General features: G+C 40.4%; 1 protein-coding gene across 5 annotated transcripts in view; it reads left to right on the plus strand.

Moving 5' to 3' along the window:
- LOC146966198 (uncharacterized) overlaps nucleotides 1-9103 on the plus strand; it is a 104755-nt gene extending 95652 nt beyond the window's left edge. For 2 of the 5 annotated variants that reach the window (XM_085762946.1, XM_085762945.1), the window contains 6 exons: nucleotides 756-812; nucleotides 2790-2882; nucleotides 3535-3616; nucleotides 4174-4286; nucleotides 7245-7410; nucleotides 8543-8625. In XM_085762946.1, coding sequence (XP_085619072.1) covers nucleotides 756-812; nucleotides 2790-2882; nucleotides 3535-3616; nucleotides 4174-4286; nucleotides 7245-7410; nucleotides 8543-8550 — 519 coding nt within the window. In that variant the 3' untranslated portion in view covers nucleotides 8551-8625. Of the gene's footprint in view, nucleotides 1-755; nucleotides 813-2789; nucleotides 2883-3534; nucleotides 3617-4173; nucleotides 4287-7244; nucleotides 7411-8542; nucleotides 8626-8726 lie in introns of those variants that run through there. The other 3 variants (XM_085762943.1, XM_085762941.1, XM_085762944.1) reach the window with 3 other exon arrangements.
- The last annotated feature ends 8155 nt before the right edge of the window (nucleotides 9104-17258 follow it).

Below are 17258 nucleotides of genomic sequence, written 5' to 3' on the forward strand. Positions count from 1 at the left end.
GGGTATTTCACATTGTCAAAAGCTTTGCTGTACATCAGTGGGCGTAGCCGCTAGCCGCTAGCTCTGCACTAGTTTCTCCTGAGAAGTCCAACACCGACCACTGTTCCCTTCATCAGCAGCAGCAGCAGCAGCAGTGACCTGAATAACTGGGGGGGGTGACCCACTTCCCCCTCCCTGTTGGTCTCCAGGTGGCCACTGTGCACACATCAGCATCACATTACAGCTGTGGTGACAAAACTAGAAGAGCAATTAAAAATATTTCCATGCACAGTTGCACACACATACATATATGAGTTTTAGAGACGTCCAGATTCTTAAATCCTCCAAACAAACCTGCAGAACCAGAAGCTCTGAGTCTGAGCTTCTTTTCCTGTTCCTTTTTTAGTACGTTTTTATGTCAGTCACATTTTCTGGACCGAGCCAGAGCCATCCCTTCCTTCAGTTTGTGCATCCATCCGTCCATCTCCAGCCACCTCCTCTTCCTTCTGCACCTCCTTTAATAACTCTCTGCTCCCCGTCTCTTCATGCCTCCCTGCTCTTCTTTTCATCCTTTCTGTCGTCTCATCTCGTCTCTACCTTCGCTTCTATGCTGCTTCTCCCTCCTCCTCCTCCTCCTCCTCCTCCTCCTCCTCCTCCTCCTCCTCCTCCTCCTCCTCCTCCTCCTCCTCCTCCTCCTCCTCTTCCTCTTCTCCTCTTGTGTTGTCACCAGTTTTTGTTGTTGTGATTGTGGTTGTTGACCCGGCTTGTCTCCCCAGGTGTCATCTGCCTCTCAGAACAGGGGCGTCGCCTCCAAAGAAACAAGCCAGGGCAAAGTGAGTTCCCCCTTCACCCCTCGCACCATCACCACATCCTCCTCTTCCTCCTCCTCCTCCTCCTCCTCTACTCTGTCTTTCTGTTCAAACACATTCAGACATTTTCTTTTTTGCAGCTTTTTTGTTTTGTCATCACTCAGACTGAAGTCGTCCGCCGGCTCCTGAGCAATAAAAGCTCCTCATCTTTTACACAGACACGGCGTCTCTGGAGAGTTTGACGCTATAAATAAACACCGACACTGATTAATGGTTATTTCTAACTTGTTTTCAATGACGATAATATGGGATGTTTTTTTTTTTTGAAGCAGGAGGCGTGAACACAGTTTAGTCTCTGTGAAAGCAAAGCACACGAGTCTAAATGTGTCTCTTGAAATGTCATTTGAGAACTGTGATGAGGAAACTCTGTGTCTCTGTGGTTAATTAACGTTGAGGTTAATGAGGCGTCACAGTGAAGGACGGGGAGGGTTGATATGATGAGGTAGAAACCTGTAGCTATAGAGTGAACAGTTTATCTTTATATAATATATTAGTATATATACTGTACAGGTGTATCTGAATAAATTAGAATATCATGGTAAAGTCCATTTCAAAAAGCATTGAGTGCATATAGATGGACTTTTCAGAAGGCCAATATTTCCATATTAAAAATGCCTTTTTTTATTGGTCTTTTGTAATATTCAATTTTTTAAAGATACTGAATTGTAGGTCTTCATTAAATGTGAAGCCATATTACAATTAAAATAAGTGAAATAAATAAAGACATGAAATGTTTCATTCTGTGTGTAATGGATCTAGTTTCGCTTTTTGAATTGAAAACTTTTCCATGATATTCTAATTTATTAAGATGTGCCTGTGTATATACATATTACTGTATACACACGAAAAGGTGCAGTTCCCTTTAGTGATACAATAGTACTACAACAATAGACCAGTAAAGTAATAGAAGATAGTTTGTAGTAAAACCATTACTCCAAAAAAGTTGGGATGCTGTGTAAAATATAATTAAAAACAGAATGCATTTCAACATGAGCTACTGTAATATTTTTATGAAATGATAAAATGAGATACGTTGTTAATGTTCTGTTGTGGATAAAATATGACTTTATTAGATGTTTTATTTACATTTTACACAGTGTCCCAACTTTTCTATTGTCAGAAAGAACAATTTGAGTCTCTGTTAAGTCTCTCAGTGATAGAAATACTTTTATGTTTTTGATTGCATGCTCTTTATAGTAGGAGGGTCTGTGAGAGATAAAATCTCAGTTCTGTCATAGTGTAGTGGTATTTAATGTGCAGCTCGGCTCGTATAGATGATGAAAGTCCATTGCATTGGTTTGCATGGTATCTGGGTGGTGGAAGGTACCTGAGTGGCGTCCTGCAGAGACTCGTGTTCAGTCCGTCAGCTCAGTCGGTGTTTGTGTTGTGGGAAGCCGGTGAGGGATGATGAGTCCCCGTCATGTTGCTGAGCTGTAAATGTTCTTTTACATCATGTTATTAACAATTAACTCCGGTACAAAATCTTGTGTCTCTGCTAATGAACATGTAGCGTGTCTCCACTGTATTAACCTGAGCTGGGACACATGTTTATACTATATGTGTTGTTATATGTGTGTGTGTGTCGTGACTCGTGCATGTTTGTGCCTCATAGCCGAGGTTTCCTTCCTTTTTCTCAGGACTTTGGGTCAATAAGTATAATTATAATTTCAGCAGCACTAGTTAAATAAATAGTCGTAGCTCGTAGCCATTTTTCCCAGGTGACCTTGCTCCCTCCCTCTGTCCTTTCTTTTCTAACCCTTTGATGGTGACTTTTCCTCTACTGTCTTCTTTTTCTTCTCCTCCCCGTTTGTTCTCTTCCTCCTTCTTCTTATCCCTGCTCCTCCTCTTCCCTCTTCCCTCCTCTATCCCCCCTCCCCCTCCCCCTTTTCCTTCCTTTCCCTTCCTCTGCTCTCCTCTTGCTGCTATGCTGTGTCCATGTAGGTTCAGCTAGTCTCCAAAAAGCTGGACTTCAGCCACGTCACCTCACGCTTGGGCTCCAAGGACAATATGAAGCATGTTCCTGGAGGGGGGAATGTAAGTACCGAGTCTGGCCCACGACCAGCTAGAGTCAAGCAATCTGAATCTGATTAGGAAGAAATAAAAAAACAACAACAGAGCCGATGCAAAAGAAAAAAAACCCATATATATAGTATATATATTTGAGCTGCAACAAAGCGCTGAGTTAGTGGACAGCATGTTAGCAAGCCCTGACCTGACCCACAACCTGCTTCACAGTCCCTCGCTTCCTTAAACTCTTCCTGTGTTGTCCTGCCCTGTCACTAACGTACTAAACACCAATTAATCAATTAATCAATCAATCAAACAAACAGCACTGGCCTCTGATTGGTCGGTTCTGTGAGGACCAGGTGGGATTTAAAGCTGCTGCTGCTGCTGCTGCTTCTTCTTTTTCTTCATCTTCTTCTGGTTTCTGATTTTTTTTTACCATTTATTTTGTACCGATGATGATGTCACCACAGGAAGGAACTGTGACGTCATTGTGATGAAACGATGATGTAACCTCTGGAAGCATGTGACACGACGACGCTGGAGCTGTCAATTTAATTTAATCGTGACATTTATCTGTGATATGCAGCTACAAGGAGAACTCTGTGACCTTTGACCCTCCTCTCCACCTTTGTTTTGTTTTTAACTCTGTTGTTAAATCGGCTCCTGTGGCGTCCGACAGGTGCAGATCCTCAACAAGAAGGTGGATTTGAGTAAAGTGACGTCAAAGTGCGGCTCCAAGGACAACATCAAGCACAAGCCTGGTGAGCTGTTAGTTATAGACACTCAGTTATTAGTTTATTAGGAACATCTGCAGCTGTAGAGGCAACGTTCAAGTACTGAAACTGTTTTAAATGGATAGTTAATCAACATTTTGGCAAATTGGCCCATTGCCATAATCCCTATAGTTTTAGCAGTAGGTTTGTTACCTTTAATTGTCGGTGCAAGCTATTTTTAGAACGGCGGAGCAGAGCCGTGAGCTGCTCAGAGCTACGCTACGTTACCAGACAGAGTTGTTTTAGAGGTAAATACATGCAAAACCGCTGATGCACGTTGCCTTCAGGGACAGTTTTTCATCAACAGTCTCTGTATTTCCCTCTAAAACAACTCTGTGTGGTAACGTTGTGTTATTATCTCATAGCGTGGTGAATGTGCAGGTCACAACTTGTCCACCAGAGCGTTTTGGAGTTGTTGGATTGTGTATTTGATGAGTTTGATGAGGGAAACCATCTGGTTAGATTGTGTGCGTATACGTGCTGTAGTGGTGTGTAGTAGAGCTGATCAGCTGTGTGTGTGTGTGTGTGTGTGTGTGCCGGTGCAGGTGGAGGGGGCGTGAAGATCGAGTCCCACAAAGTGAACTATAGGGAAAAGGCTCAGTCCAAAGTGGGCTCCATGGACAACGTGAGCCACTTGCCTGGTGGAGGAAACATCAAGGTGAGTGAGACCATCACACCTGCGTTCCTCTTCTCTGTTTCTGTGAAGCAGCTCGTCACAGAGATGATGACACCTGTCTAACTTTCTGCAACATGATAAAAGAACCAGATTCACTGTGACCTGCAGGTTACAGCAGCCAAGCCAAGACTCACCTTCATTGTTATTATTACTATTAATGAAATATAGTTAACTTAGTTCATGACAGCATTTTCCTTTTAGTATTAATCCAGTGTCTGACTCCACCTCTTGTGTGTCGATGTGCATTGATAAATCCTAAGATTGAAAATATTTCAAGGAAATCTAGTCTTAGTGTGTCAAATATTAACTTAATTTAACGTTAAATGGACTCAACAAGCTACAAATAACAAGAAAATAACATGGTAAGCCATTATTTATTAAGTATTTAATGCTTGCAGATGATCATTTAACACTAATAACACTAAGAATCAATAAAGTAAAACAGTCAAATCAGTGTTTGGGCCTGAACACTGATCTCCAGTGGACGTGGACAGTGATGTCAGGGTGACATCATCGAGGGGCGTGGCTACAGGTCGCCACCTCAGGTGTATCAGACCTGAACCTTCAAGCGATTGACCTTCGATTGTGAAACTGTCACTTCACCGTCTTTAACCCTCATTTAAACCTTTTAAACACCTGTTCAGGTTCCTTCTTCTTCCTGTGAGACGATGGAGACGTTTTCAACCCGTCATTATTAACCTGATGTTTGTGTGAAGGAAACTGATGCTGCTGCTGCTGCTGCTCAGTTCCTTCGTCTCCTGTGTGTTTGCATGTCGATTTATGAAAAAAAAACACAAAGTGAAAATCTTGTGTGGACTTTGAGGAGGTGAAATAGTCTGAGGCTCGACTCGTTCCACCGCTGTGTTCATAAAGACACCACAAAAAAGAAAAAGAGAAAAAAAAAAGATCCTGTGTGGCCGTGAGCTCCAGTCAGTGACGATGTCGACAACCGGTCATCAACCATCTGCAGCGACCTGAAACATCCCAACCCCCCCCTGAACCCCCCCTCCCTCCCTCCAGCTCGGCTCCATCCACCACGGGTCTGGGTCTCTGGTGTCTCTTAACAAATGAAAACACACAAACGATCAAACAAAATAATAATAATTTGGGCGAATTCTGTCACCGGTCCCCTCAGCCTACAGCGCTCCATCTGTGTGTCGTCGTCACATCTTCATCTTCATCGACACACTGTTTTGCACGCCCATCATCATCATCACTGTCCAACGCAGTCATGGAAACAGTTAAAAATAGCTTTCACACACTAACAACCTGTATGTGTGTGTGTCTGTGTGTGTGTGTGTGTGAGAGAGTTGTTTGATGAGCGTCTATTTCTGCTTTCGCTTTAATTTGTTTGTTCAGCGCCTCAGCAAAAACACTGTTTTTTCATGCACTGATCAATTTTGAGATTTTGGGCTATTTCTCTTCCTTAACATGTATTCTTTCAGAAAAGTCGAAAGAAATGGTAGAAAATCCACATAAAAGTGGTTATTTTACTTGATTTAGTCTCTTTCGTCAGTAGATTTCTCCTAATTTTGCCAAACGTTAGTCTGACCCATGTCATGTCAGGTATCATTGTAAAGCTCTCTCTCTCCTGAACAATGATGTGGCTCCAAAAACTGTCATTTCCTCCGTATCTGCAACCAATCATAAAAGTACAATTTACATTAATAATCTATGGAATTTTACAGTGCAAGTCTTTAAAGGCCGTTTTCTCAAAATGAGTTTTTCCTCAGACTCTGAAGTTCAGCAGCACTTACAGACACCAAACCTTCCAGTTTGATCCCTTTCTTTATCCATTTTTCAGATTTCTGCTCTGAAAATGTATGCAAATTACAGCATATTTCATCAGATATTGCCTCATTTACATATTTTAATTTTAATATGTAATAATATATATTTTATTTGACAAAACTTGTAATACAAAAAATATTTGTCTTAATGTGAGTGATAAACTTGGGAAGTTTCATGGTGATATCTGTTAGTTTAATTTTTTATCCTATTCACCTGTAGTGTCTCACCTTAAAATGATTATTATTATTTGGCTCCAAGAAGTTTTTATTTTTTATTTTTTCAATCCCATGAAAAGACGAAAAAACAAACAATGAGTGTGTCAGACTAACAAGAACAGTATTGTGTGTGTGTGTGTGTGTGTGTATTGCAGCTCATCTCTCTGCTGTAGAGCTCCATTGTTAGCCTAAAAAAATATATTAAAAACACAACTTATCATTGTCATTCCCATGAACACACACTGTAATTTAACATCAGAGTCTGAGTGGACGAGGACATGACAGAGAAGGTGGACGGACACTTTTCCTAGTCTGTGTCTTTTCATGGGATTGGTTCAATGATGACATCATCATCACGCATCACACAGCTTTGTGGATGAATAAACCGGTCGTTGTTGTACATGTAGTTTGTCGTCGTTCTGTCTGTGTGTGAACTCTAACGTCTGTTTGTGTGTTTTGTCCTAATATGTTTTTTGTTTTTTTGTGTGTGTCTGTTTCTAGAAGCAGCTGCGCTCGATGTCATTTTTTTAATATTTTATCCCTTTAGCACATTAGCTTTTTAATTTCTCTATGAGCTCACACAGAAACATGATCGGCCTCTTTCTCCTCTGCTTCACTCTGCTGCTGTTTTTGAGTTTTCTATCATCGCATGTGGAGTTTATTCAGTTTTTATGCTTCTATCTATGAGTTGTACCACTTATTATTATTTCTTTTTGTTTTGTTTGCTCATGTTTCCATCTTTTCCCACCAGAGTCTGGCTCCAGATCTTTAGCAACCAAACTGATCCTGATCCTGACGACTTTGACCTATAATAATAATGATCATAATAATAATAAAAACCAGTTTCCAGAGTGTAGTAGTGGATCAGATTTGGAGCCAGGTTGCTCCATCCTCATCCCATCACCGATTGACCCGCCCTGCTATGTGTTTCTAGGCTGAGGGGGCCCAGGAGACAACAGAGGGGAATGGGACCCCGGCCCCCGGCCCGCAGGCTGGGAGCCCCCCCCCCGCCCAGGAGAATGGGCTGAAGGACGGGGCTCCCTGTGATAGCGAGGGCCTCCGGGAGCCCCAGGCTCTGGACTCAAGCATCCCAGAGACAAGTAAGTGTGTGTGTGTGTTTCTGTGTCAGTAGGTGTGTGTGCAGGGGGTCTGCAGGCAGGGTCTTAAAGTTGATAAATCAATTTAACGGAAATTAAGGCCCTTAAAGGGACTCTAAGTGACAATGAGGTCTTAAAGGGATAGTTCAACATGCAAATTGGCCCATTGCCATAATCCCTATAGTCATAGCAGTATAGGTTCGTTACCTTTAATTGTCAGTGCAAGCTGTTTTTAGAACGGCGGAGCAGAGTGGCGAGCTGCTCAGAGCTACGCTACGGAGGCTCATTATGGGATTTCTTGGTTTCCCTCATCAAACTCATCAAATACACAATCCAACAACTCCACAACGCTCTGGTGGACAAGTTGTGACCTGCACATTCACCACGCTATGAGATAATAACACAACGTTACCAGACAGAGTTGTTTTAGAGGGAAATTCATGCAAAACCGCTGATGTACGTTCCCGTCTAAGGCAGTTTTTCATCAAGCAGTCTCTGTATTTCCCTCTAAAACAACTCTGTGTGGTAACGTTGTGTTATTATCTCATAGCGTGGTGAATGTGCAGGTCACAACTTGTCCACCAGAGCGTTTTGGAGTTGTTGGATTGTGTATTTGATGCGTTTGATGAGGGAAACCAAGAAATCCCATAATGAGCCTCCGTAGCGTAGCTCTGAGCAGCTCACGGCTCTGCTCCGCCGTTCTAAAAACAGCTTGCACCGACAATTAAAGGTAACAAACCTACTGCTATGACTATAGGGATTATGGCAATGGGCCAATTTGCCAAAATGTTGAACTATCCCTTTAAAATGTATGGAAAGGGGCTTTAAAAAAAGGTCTTAAAAAGTATTAAATTGAACTTCAGGATTCCTGCATAAACCCTGCTGTGTGTGTGTTTCTGTGTGTGTCTGTGTCTGAAACATACAGTAGTAGAGAGACTCTGTTATAATAATAATAATAATAAAAATACTAACGTGTGAGTTTCTTTTTTTTTTTTCCCCGTCACTGATCAAACTGAGATTAACCCGTCGTCATGGCGACCCCGTGGCTGCAGTGTGAAGAATCTGTTTATTCTGTCTCCTCCTCCTCCTCGGCCCAAAGTTTCCTGATCACACTTTCGACTTCTTTATCTTGCAGGCATCTAATTCTGCTATCCCTCTGCCCTCTTCATCTCAACCCCCCCACGACACCGCCTCTCCTCCCCCGTTGCCCCCCTCCACTTCTCTCTACCCCCCCTACCCCCTTCTCCCTTCCTGCCTTCTCTCTCTCCCCTCCTCCTCCTCTTCCCTCCCTCTTCCTCTACTCGACCTTTCTGCTGCAGATTGAGTCTTTCAAGCTCAACTTCCGCGAGAATGCTCGCTCTCGCACGGACCACGGCGCCGACATCGTCACCTGGCCGGCCCCCCAGGACGACAACAATGACAACGACAACTACAACTACAACTACAACCACAGACCCCACCCACACGGTTCCTTCTATTCTCTACACCAACAACAACAACAACAACACCCAAACCAAACGCACCCCCCGGCTCCTCGCAGCGTCTCCCTCTACGAGTCGTTGGCGTCTGCGTCTTCCCCCTCCACCGCTGCTGCTGCTTCCCTGCTGCACCTTCAGCTGGAGGTCACGGGGGACGACAGCAGCTCCTCAATGGGATCTTGACCTTTCTATAACATAACCCCCCCTCCACCCACCCCTCTACCCCCCCCAACAAACACACACACATATATACACACAAACAAACACATCAATCACCCCCTCCTCTGTCACCTTCAATCAAAAGTTTTGACTTCTAATCTAATCGTTCTGTCACCAGTGTCTCTCACATCTGAGCTCATCGTCATGCACAGTAACCGCCCCCGCCAACCCCCCCACCTCACCCACTTCACCCACTTCACCCACTTTACCCACTTCACCCCCCCCCTGTGTTGTGTCCAGCTAAAGTGACTGTACAGACTGAGCTTTGGGGCTTTGTGAAGGTTTTAATCCTCACACGTCGACACGTCATCGACCCTAGAGTCATCGTCGTCGGGTGGTGATGGACTTTCACTTTCACTTAACTCTCTCTCAACATCAACAACTTCACCTCTCCTCCTCCTCCTCCTCCTCCATCCCATAATTACAACTACAACAGCAACAGCAGCAGTAATCAGTTAACCGGTCACCTGAGCAGCATGGAAACCCCTCTGGACTCACACACACACAGACACACACACAGTAGCATCTCTTCTCCCTTGTGACTGTAGGAGCTGTTTGTTCCCAGTATCCTCCTCTTCTTCCTCTTCCTCCTCCTCCTCTTCCTCCTCTTCCTCATCCTCTGCTTCGGTAACATCATAGTCATCCATCGTTCTTCTTCATCCTTCATCATCATCACTCTCTCCTCTCTCGTCACCGTCACATACCATAATAATAATAAACAAGCTGACAAACAGAAAAGCTAGACAACACGTACAGTAGGCTGTTTGAACCATTTTAGGCTGTTTAACTCTTTCTTCTCTGTGTTTGTGATGATGTGTTTGAGTGACAAAAAAAAGTTGTGTAAAAATGAGCTTTGGTGTTCTGTTCTTATCTTAATTTTTCTTTCTTTCTTTCTTTCTTTCTGTCTTTCTTGGGTTTTCTTATTCTTTCCTCCTAGTATTTTGTTTTTAAAACAAAATGTTTTCATTTATTTATTGTACGTTTTATTCCTGTAAAAGCAATACTACTACTACTACAGCGATAGCGCTCAGAAAAATCTTGGAAACACGCACAGGATTTTATCGTTAAAAAACAAAGACACACGGTGAAGATGAGAAAAGACGTCAGAGAGTCAGAGGGAGGAAGAAAGTGAAAAAGAAGCAGTTAAAGATGTGTTGTTGTTGTGTTTTTTTCTTAAAAAGAACTTTTGTGGCTTAATAACAAATGACAAATGTGTGAAACGTTGAAAGTTTGTGAGATGCAATAGAGGAAGTTTGTTGTGGAGAAGATGATGTGAGGGAGATGAGGACGACGATAGGGAACTGTCTTTAGAGCTGCGTGTCTCGTATGTGCCTCCTGTCCTTCCTACCTGAAAACTGAAGAGTTAATGAGGATGATGCAGCAGGCTCGTGCTGAAAAAAAAAAAACTGAAAGCGGAGAAGAGTATCGAAGAGTTGATGGAAAGAGTTTTAATGGAAAATCTGTTTGTGTGCAGTACAGTCACAGGTTCAGGTGTTTCTGTGAGGGCGGGGTGAACTAACAGTGTGTGTGTGTGTGTGTGTGTGCGTGCAGCGTTTTACTCTTCTCGTTGGAAGTGTTGGCAGTGGAACGTGACGTGGCTTTATCCTCTTCTCGTGTAGCAAAATGTTGCCTCCGATTGCCTTTCTAGTGCATGGCCAGACTATAATATAATGACATCACAGCACAGCACAGCACAGCACAGCACACCCCGAGCTGGGAGCCTCTGTGCATTATGACTCAAAGTAAAAGTGTTGTGGTGGTTTGGTACCATACGTACAGTATAGTATATCTCTGGGGCAGTCCTAGCGCTCAGAGGACGACACATTATTATTATTATTAATATTAATATTAATATTAAAATGATATGATATGACAATGTAGCAGATACATTAGCATTCGTTTAGAGTCACGTTTTTGCCACCTTAGTGAATTTAAATCCAACTTTCTTGTTCTTCTAGCTCTGTTTTCATCTCGCGCTCACCAGCTAACCGCTAACCGCTAACTTCCTGTGTACGATGAGTTTATTTGAGCTTTTTTTTTTTTTTTTTTGCTGAAAGCATTTAACCTGCTGCATCTGAAAATATAATGATGATGATGATGATGATAAGACAAGAGAGACGAGGGTGTCGGCTGTAAAAACCAAAACAAAGAGCTGAAAGACACTAAAAGACTCAGTCGGGTTCGTTATGACGTGTAACCCCCGTTCATAGTTATTATTATAAAAAGAAAAGTGTAATATAAAGAAGTGCAGCTTTGACTTGTAGTATGAATAATGGATGTTGTGGAAAGCTATCAACTGTATTTCTACAGTTTGCATCATGTAAATGTGAATCTGCAGCCGTCTGATCAAAGATCTGACAGGAAATCTAATGCTAACTTAGATTAATTGACACAAAAACAACATTATCATGGTAGAAACTACATTGACTGCCCCTTAGTGACAATATCAAACCACAAACACACTCCTGAGTTATTATTATTATTCAAATTGTCACTTTATTAATGATTCGTAAAGAAGCTTTGACGCGACTAAATTGCACCTTAATGCTTAGATATATCAAAGATATTACTGTTAGTGGGTGATTGGTGTTTCACTAACAGTTAAACAAAAATAAAAAAAGACAAAACCCGCCTCTATGAACAAGTGATCTTATGTGAAGGAGCTGTTGCATGATTACAGAGCAATAAACTGACTTATGCTGCCCCTCAACCTTTAATATTCAGTCATGAACAGGTTTTTTTGTTTTGTTTTAGCATTTATTGGAGTTTATTCAGATCAATCAGAGAAGTGGGCAATACATTTTTCCAGTGAATGTGGTCTGAAGGGCAGAGAGAGTGTGAGTGAGGGGTGGAGCGTCACAGAGCTAAAGTTTTTTCCTTGTGCCTGTCCACAGCCGTGTTTTAGCTTTGCTTTTAACCCCCGGGGTGTTTTGTTTTTATTAAAACTAACCACTACTTCTGGAGCTTGCACACGGATGTACATAGATATTTTATTGACGACGACGCACTCTACTATATACGGCCCTGCAAACCAGAACAAATGATTGATGATGATGATGGTGATTAGGGGGCGGGGCATGTGGGGGTGGGCGGGTTGTTCACAAACAGCTTTTATGTCCATGTACCTTTAATGACTTTAAGGGGAGGAGGTTTTATCATGACTATTATGACTATTATTCTGGATTATTAGTGTGATGAATCGAACAGGTCGGCTCTTTTCTTTTCGTTGGGAAAGGGGGCCACTGAAGTGAAAGAATGTCTTTTGAGATATATTGTACTAAAGACGCAACACTTTTGTATATGTTATTTATCGTTGTGTTTTCCTGTAGCCTCGTGACGGTTGTGCACTCATGGTTGAAAAGGGGTTATTATTATTATTATTATTATACTTTTTTGATTTGCGACAGCCGCCGGTTTCACAAAACCGCGTGACGTCGGGGATGTGAGATTTTGGAAAAAAGAGAAAACCCAAATACAACGCTCAACTCAGAAAGTCTTTAAACTAAAGGAATCTCATAGGAACAGGTTTTTATTTAAAGGTGCTGTAAGAGCAGCTTGATTTTAGAAACAAGCTTAATCAGTTCAAGACTGTTTTAACTAAACATCTAGTGCACACTTATGCATAGCTACACACTAATTAATTAATCACGCCCACCAAACCCAGTCTTAAGAGAATTACTATAAAATGATGACCTAATTAGCTCATAAACTTTGCTTTCAGGATGAAACGCACCACAATCACAAACACTTGTCCATCGCAGTTGGACGCTGGGAATTTTCTTGTTCAAGCAGGCACTAAGTGTAGAGCTCAGTGTACAATAGGCCTGTAATTTGGGAGTACTGCATATCAATATATATATTTATTTATATATATTGGCTGCTACGTATTGCACTCAAGAGCAGCAACCTGCCCTGGAGAGTCACTCATAGACACACATAACAAACATAAACACACACACACTGAGACCCTAACGCATCCTGGTTTGTGGTTAAGAAGACGTAAAGTGTAGCTGCCAGGTTCGGCTTGTGTAATTAATGCTCCCCAGTAATCTACCCAAGGAGCATTGTAGAGCTTCATGTACTGCTACTGTACTCATACCAGACATGTAAGTGTAACACTAGCTAATAAACACCTACTTTACCTGCAGAGCATGCTGAAAAACAATGGGATGTGTTAGGTAGACTTACTATGTCATTTGCAGAGCCTCCTCATTGTTTTTTTGTGTTTTATTTTATTATTATTTTTGGTTCTTTATTTTTTTTTTCTTTGTTTCTTTTTTTTTCATTAATTTGAATTTTATGTTTTGGTTTGGAAAAAAAGTGTTTATTGTGATTACTTGTTAATTAGTGATGTGATTATTAAACATGAAATAAAATGAACTAAAACTCTCACTTGTATGTTTTACTTTATTTTAAGACGTTTTGTGATCTGTCTGTAGAGATAATAGACCAACGCTGACCCCTTGTGGTGCCTTTATGGAAAGACAAGACAGGAAAAGCTACAGTACCATCCCTCCTAGGGATGAATAAAGTATTCTCTACTCTCTACTCTACTCTACTTTGTAGATCATTTGTTAAAGGTACATTGTGTAGGAATTCCTCCCATCTACTGTCTCAATCTGACTCAATCGCACATATTCACCATTAACTAGGTGCTTATTAATATGCATATAAGTATTTTACTAGCTCCTTATTAGTAATTATTAAGCACGTATTAACACCTTATTCTACATAGCCTTATTCTACCTCTATTACACCATGAATTAAGATTTTTCCTGATATTAACTCCTAATTATTGCTTATTCATTGTAAATTAATGCATTGTTGTTTCTGAGTAATGATGTGAATAACCAGTGGGTTTTTGGGGCCTTGTTCAGGGGCAGTAGCACAAAAACAGTAATTCTTCCTTTATCACTCTGAATTAGTATAGCATTAATGCATTAATTTACAATGAATAAGCCATGATAAGAAGTTAATATCAGGAAAAATCTTAATTCATGGTGTAATAGAGGTACAATAAGGTGTTAATATGTGCTTAATAATTTCTAATAAGGAGCTAGTAAGCTACTTATATGCATATTAATAAGCACCTAGTTAATAGTGAATATGTGTTCCTTAATCTAAAGTGTTACCAAAAGAATAAAGTCATTCATATCATATCATATCTTAAATCTCATAAATAAACACCAGTCAGTGACGGTTTTGCTTTCAAAGAGGTTTATTGAAAGAAATATTTTTCAAATTTTATAAAGTTCAACCATTGATAATGCTATCACACAATCAGAACCTAGCGCTTCACCGTTTCGTTTCCCCGTCGACCTCTCGTCACCATTTTGATATGAATAATAATAGTCATTAATTATAATAATTATAATAATAATAAGGTGTCGTGAGCTTCTGGACAAAACTCCCCGAGGGTCAAAGGTCACATCCCAGGGAGCAGCAGCACACTTTAAGCTATTTTCAAGACAGTTGTGAGACAGTTGCGCTCTTTCTCTCTCTCTCACACACACACACACACACACACACACCTGCTGAGAATAGTCCGTGTGTTTTCAGCTGCACTTGATTGAACAAACCAAACGAGGTGAATCAAGTGCTGAACGATGATATTTTTTGGGGGGGAAACACATGCATCTTCCTATTAACCAGAGTTACAAATAATATACAATATAACATTGTATTCTTCTCATCTAGGATCTCTATGTTTGCAGCTATTCAGTCAGTACCCATCTCTTCCTTGACCTGGAAGTAGTTTATTAATAATATTATAATATATATTTATATATAATATGTATAAATATGACTCTCCCGTAACCTGGAAGAATTCAGTGTTTCACTCTACACACACAGTTTGCAAGCACACAGCGAAAACCTCCACCTCTCTCTCACTGCAGGATGAGTGTCATCAGTGCAGCATGCAAGGAAAAATGTGCACAAGATTAAAAGTCTGTAGCTTCATCACCCTCGTCATCCTCGCCCTCATCATCAACATCTTTTTTTTTTTTTTTCAATTTCCAACAAGGTGATTATTATTATTATTATTTTAATAAGAAATTAGAGCAGACTTTTTTAAATTTCTGTATTTAGTATATTTTTTCCTCTATAGTATAGTTCTGCATTTCAAAGCATGCCAAAGAAATGTTTCAGTTTCTGCATAGTGCTGGCTATACGAGTGCCAAAGAGTTCGATTCCTTTACAAGTCGTAGTAGAAGTTTTGTTGGTATGTACAGGCCGAGGAGTGACAGCAGATCCAGTGTTGTGTAAACGGTACCAAACCCCGCCCACCCCACCCCACCCTTACCCCACCCCTCTCCCCAACAACCCCTTCCCTCTCCATCCCCAAGTGCTCAAAATATCTACAAATACAGAACCGAGTCTGTCGGACTCATAGAAAGTTAAATAGAGCTGAAAAAAGCTCAGTATGGAAGAGCCATTAAGGGAGGTGCACTGCAAAAACTCAAAATCTTTCCAAGAATATTTGTCTTATTTCTTGTCAAAATGTCTAATTTCTTGTCAAAACTAAACTATTTTCACTTAAAATAAGACTCATCACCTAAAAATGAACTTGTTTTGAAACAATTTACATTTGACTTGAAATAAGTAGAAAAATCTGCCAATGAAAGCAGGTTTTTTGTGCTCGTAATAAGGAAGAAAAACTTGCTCCACTATCAGATTTTTCTACTTATTTCAAGTGAAAATCTGCTTGAAAGAAGTAAAAAGTGTCTAAAATCAAGCTACTTTTATTGTGATGAGTCTTATTTTAGTTATAATGAGATTTGTTTTGACTAGAAATTACATTTTGACTAGAAATAAGACAAATATTCTTGGTAAGATATTGAGTTTTTGCAGTGTGTGTGTGTGTATGTATGTGTATATCTATGTCTGTGTGTGTGTATTTATGTTTGTATGTGCATCAAATTCAAAGGGAAAAAGTACTTGAACCTCCTCAAACACCCCCCCCTCTCCCTCCCCGTCCCCTTTGGATATTTTTTATATTATCATTTTTATTATTTTTTATTTTCAAAGTGCTCCCTCTACTGGTAGAATAATATTATGCACTATTATGCATTATACATAAATGTTTCTCTAGCTCTGGAGGATATTCCACTACGGTGAACTGTCACATACAAGGTCAAAGAAGATAAAGAAGAAGAAGAAGTCGACAACCACATTCTAGTTTTGAGGTCAAACAGTTCAGGCCACGAGGTGACTGGTATTCAACACCACCGTAAAAATAAACTATAAAGAAACAAAGAAACAAAGAAACAAACACCCGCTACAGTACGTTGAGTGAGATCTTCAGTACCTCAGCACTGACACTGTAAAAAAAATAATAAACTCAACAAAAAAAAACAATAATGGACCTTTAATGGACCTTAATTGTTTCTGGTGACGACAGGTGAGGGAGGGGGGAGGAGGGGGAGGGTGCTGGTGAAAGCTAACATATATGGGTGTGTGTGTTTGTGTTTTTGTGTGTGTGAGTGACATAAAAACACAACGAGGGCTCAGTCATGAGGAGGAGCTAACTAAGTCTGTGATGATGCGTTCACTGACATTTTCACTGAAACTTGGGGATTCAAGCAACAATCAACCAATATGAAACATCAGAGCCACATTTCTCTAACTTCATATTAAAGCTCCATGTGATGTTGATTTTTTTTAATATATATATATATATATGCTTTAATATGTGGGTTTAAAATTTTAAATGTGCCCAGTGTTTTACCTGCTTTGGTTCAACACTAAAGTGACAAAACTGACGAAGACTTTTTTGCACTGCAAAAACTCAAAATCTTTCCAAGAATATTTGTCTTGTTTCTTGTCAAAATGTCTCATTTCTAGTCAAAACTAATCTCTTTCCACTTAAAATAAGACTCATCACCTAAAAATTTACTTGTTTTTAGATAATTTTCACTTGTTTCAAACATATTTTCACTTGAAATAAGTAGAAAAATCTGATAGTGGCAGATTTTTCTACTTATTTCAAGTGAAAATCTGCTTGAAAGAAGTAAAATGTGTCTAAAAACAAGCTACTTTTCATGTGATGAGTCTTATTTTAAGTAGAATGAGATTTGTTTTGACTAGAAATGACATTTTGACCAGAAATAAGACAAATATTCTTGGTAAGATATTTGAGTTTTTGCAGTGTGG

Source organism: Trachurus japonicus, chromosome 20 (genome assembly GCF_045865225.1).
Source record: "Trachurus japonicus isolate A0001 chromosome 20, Traja_1.0".
In the NCBI taxonomy this organism is placed as follows: Eukaryota; Metazoa; Chordata; class Actinopteri; order Carangiformes; family Carangidae; genus Trachurus; species Trachurus japonicus.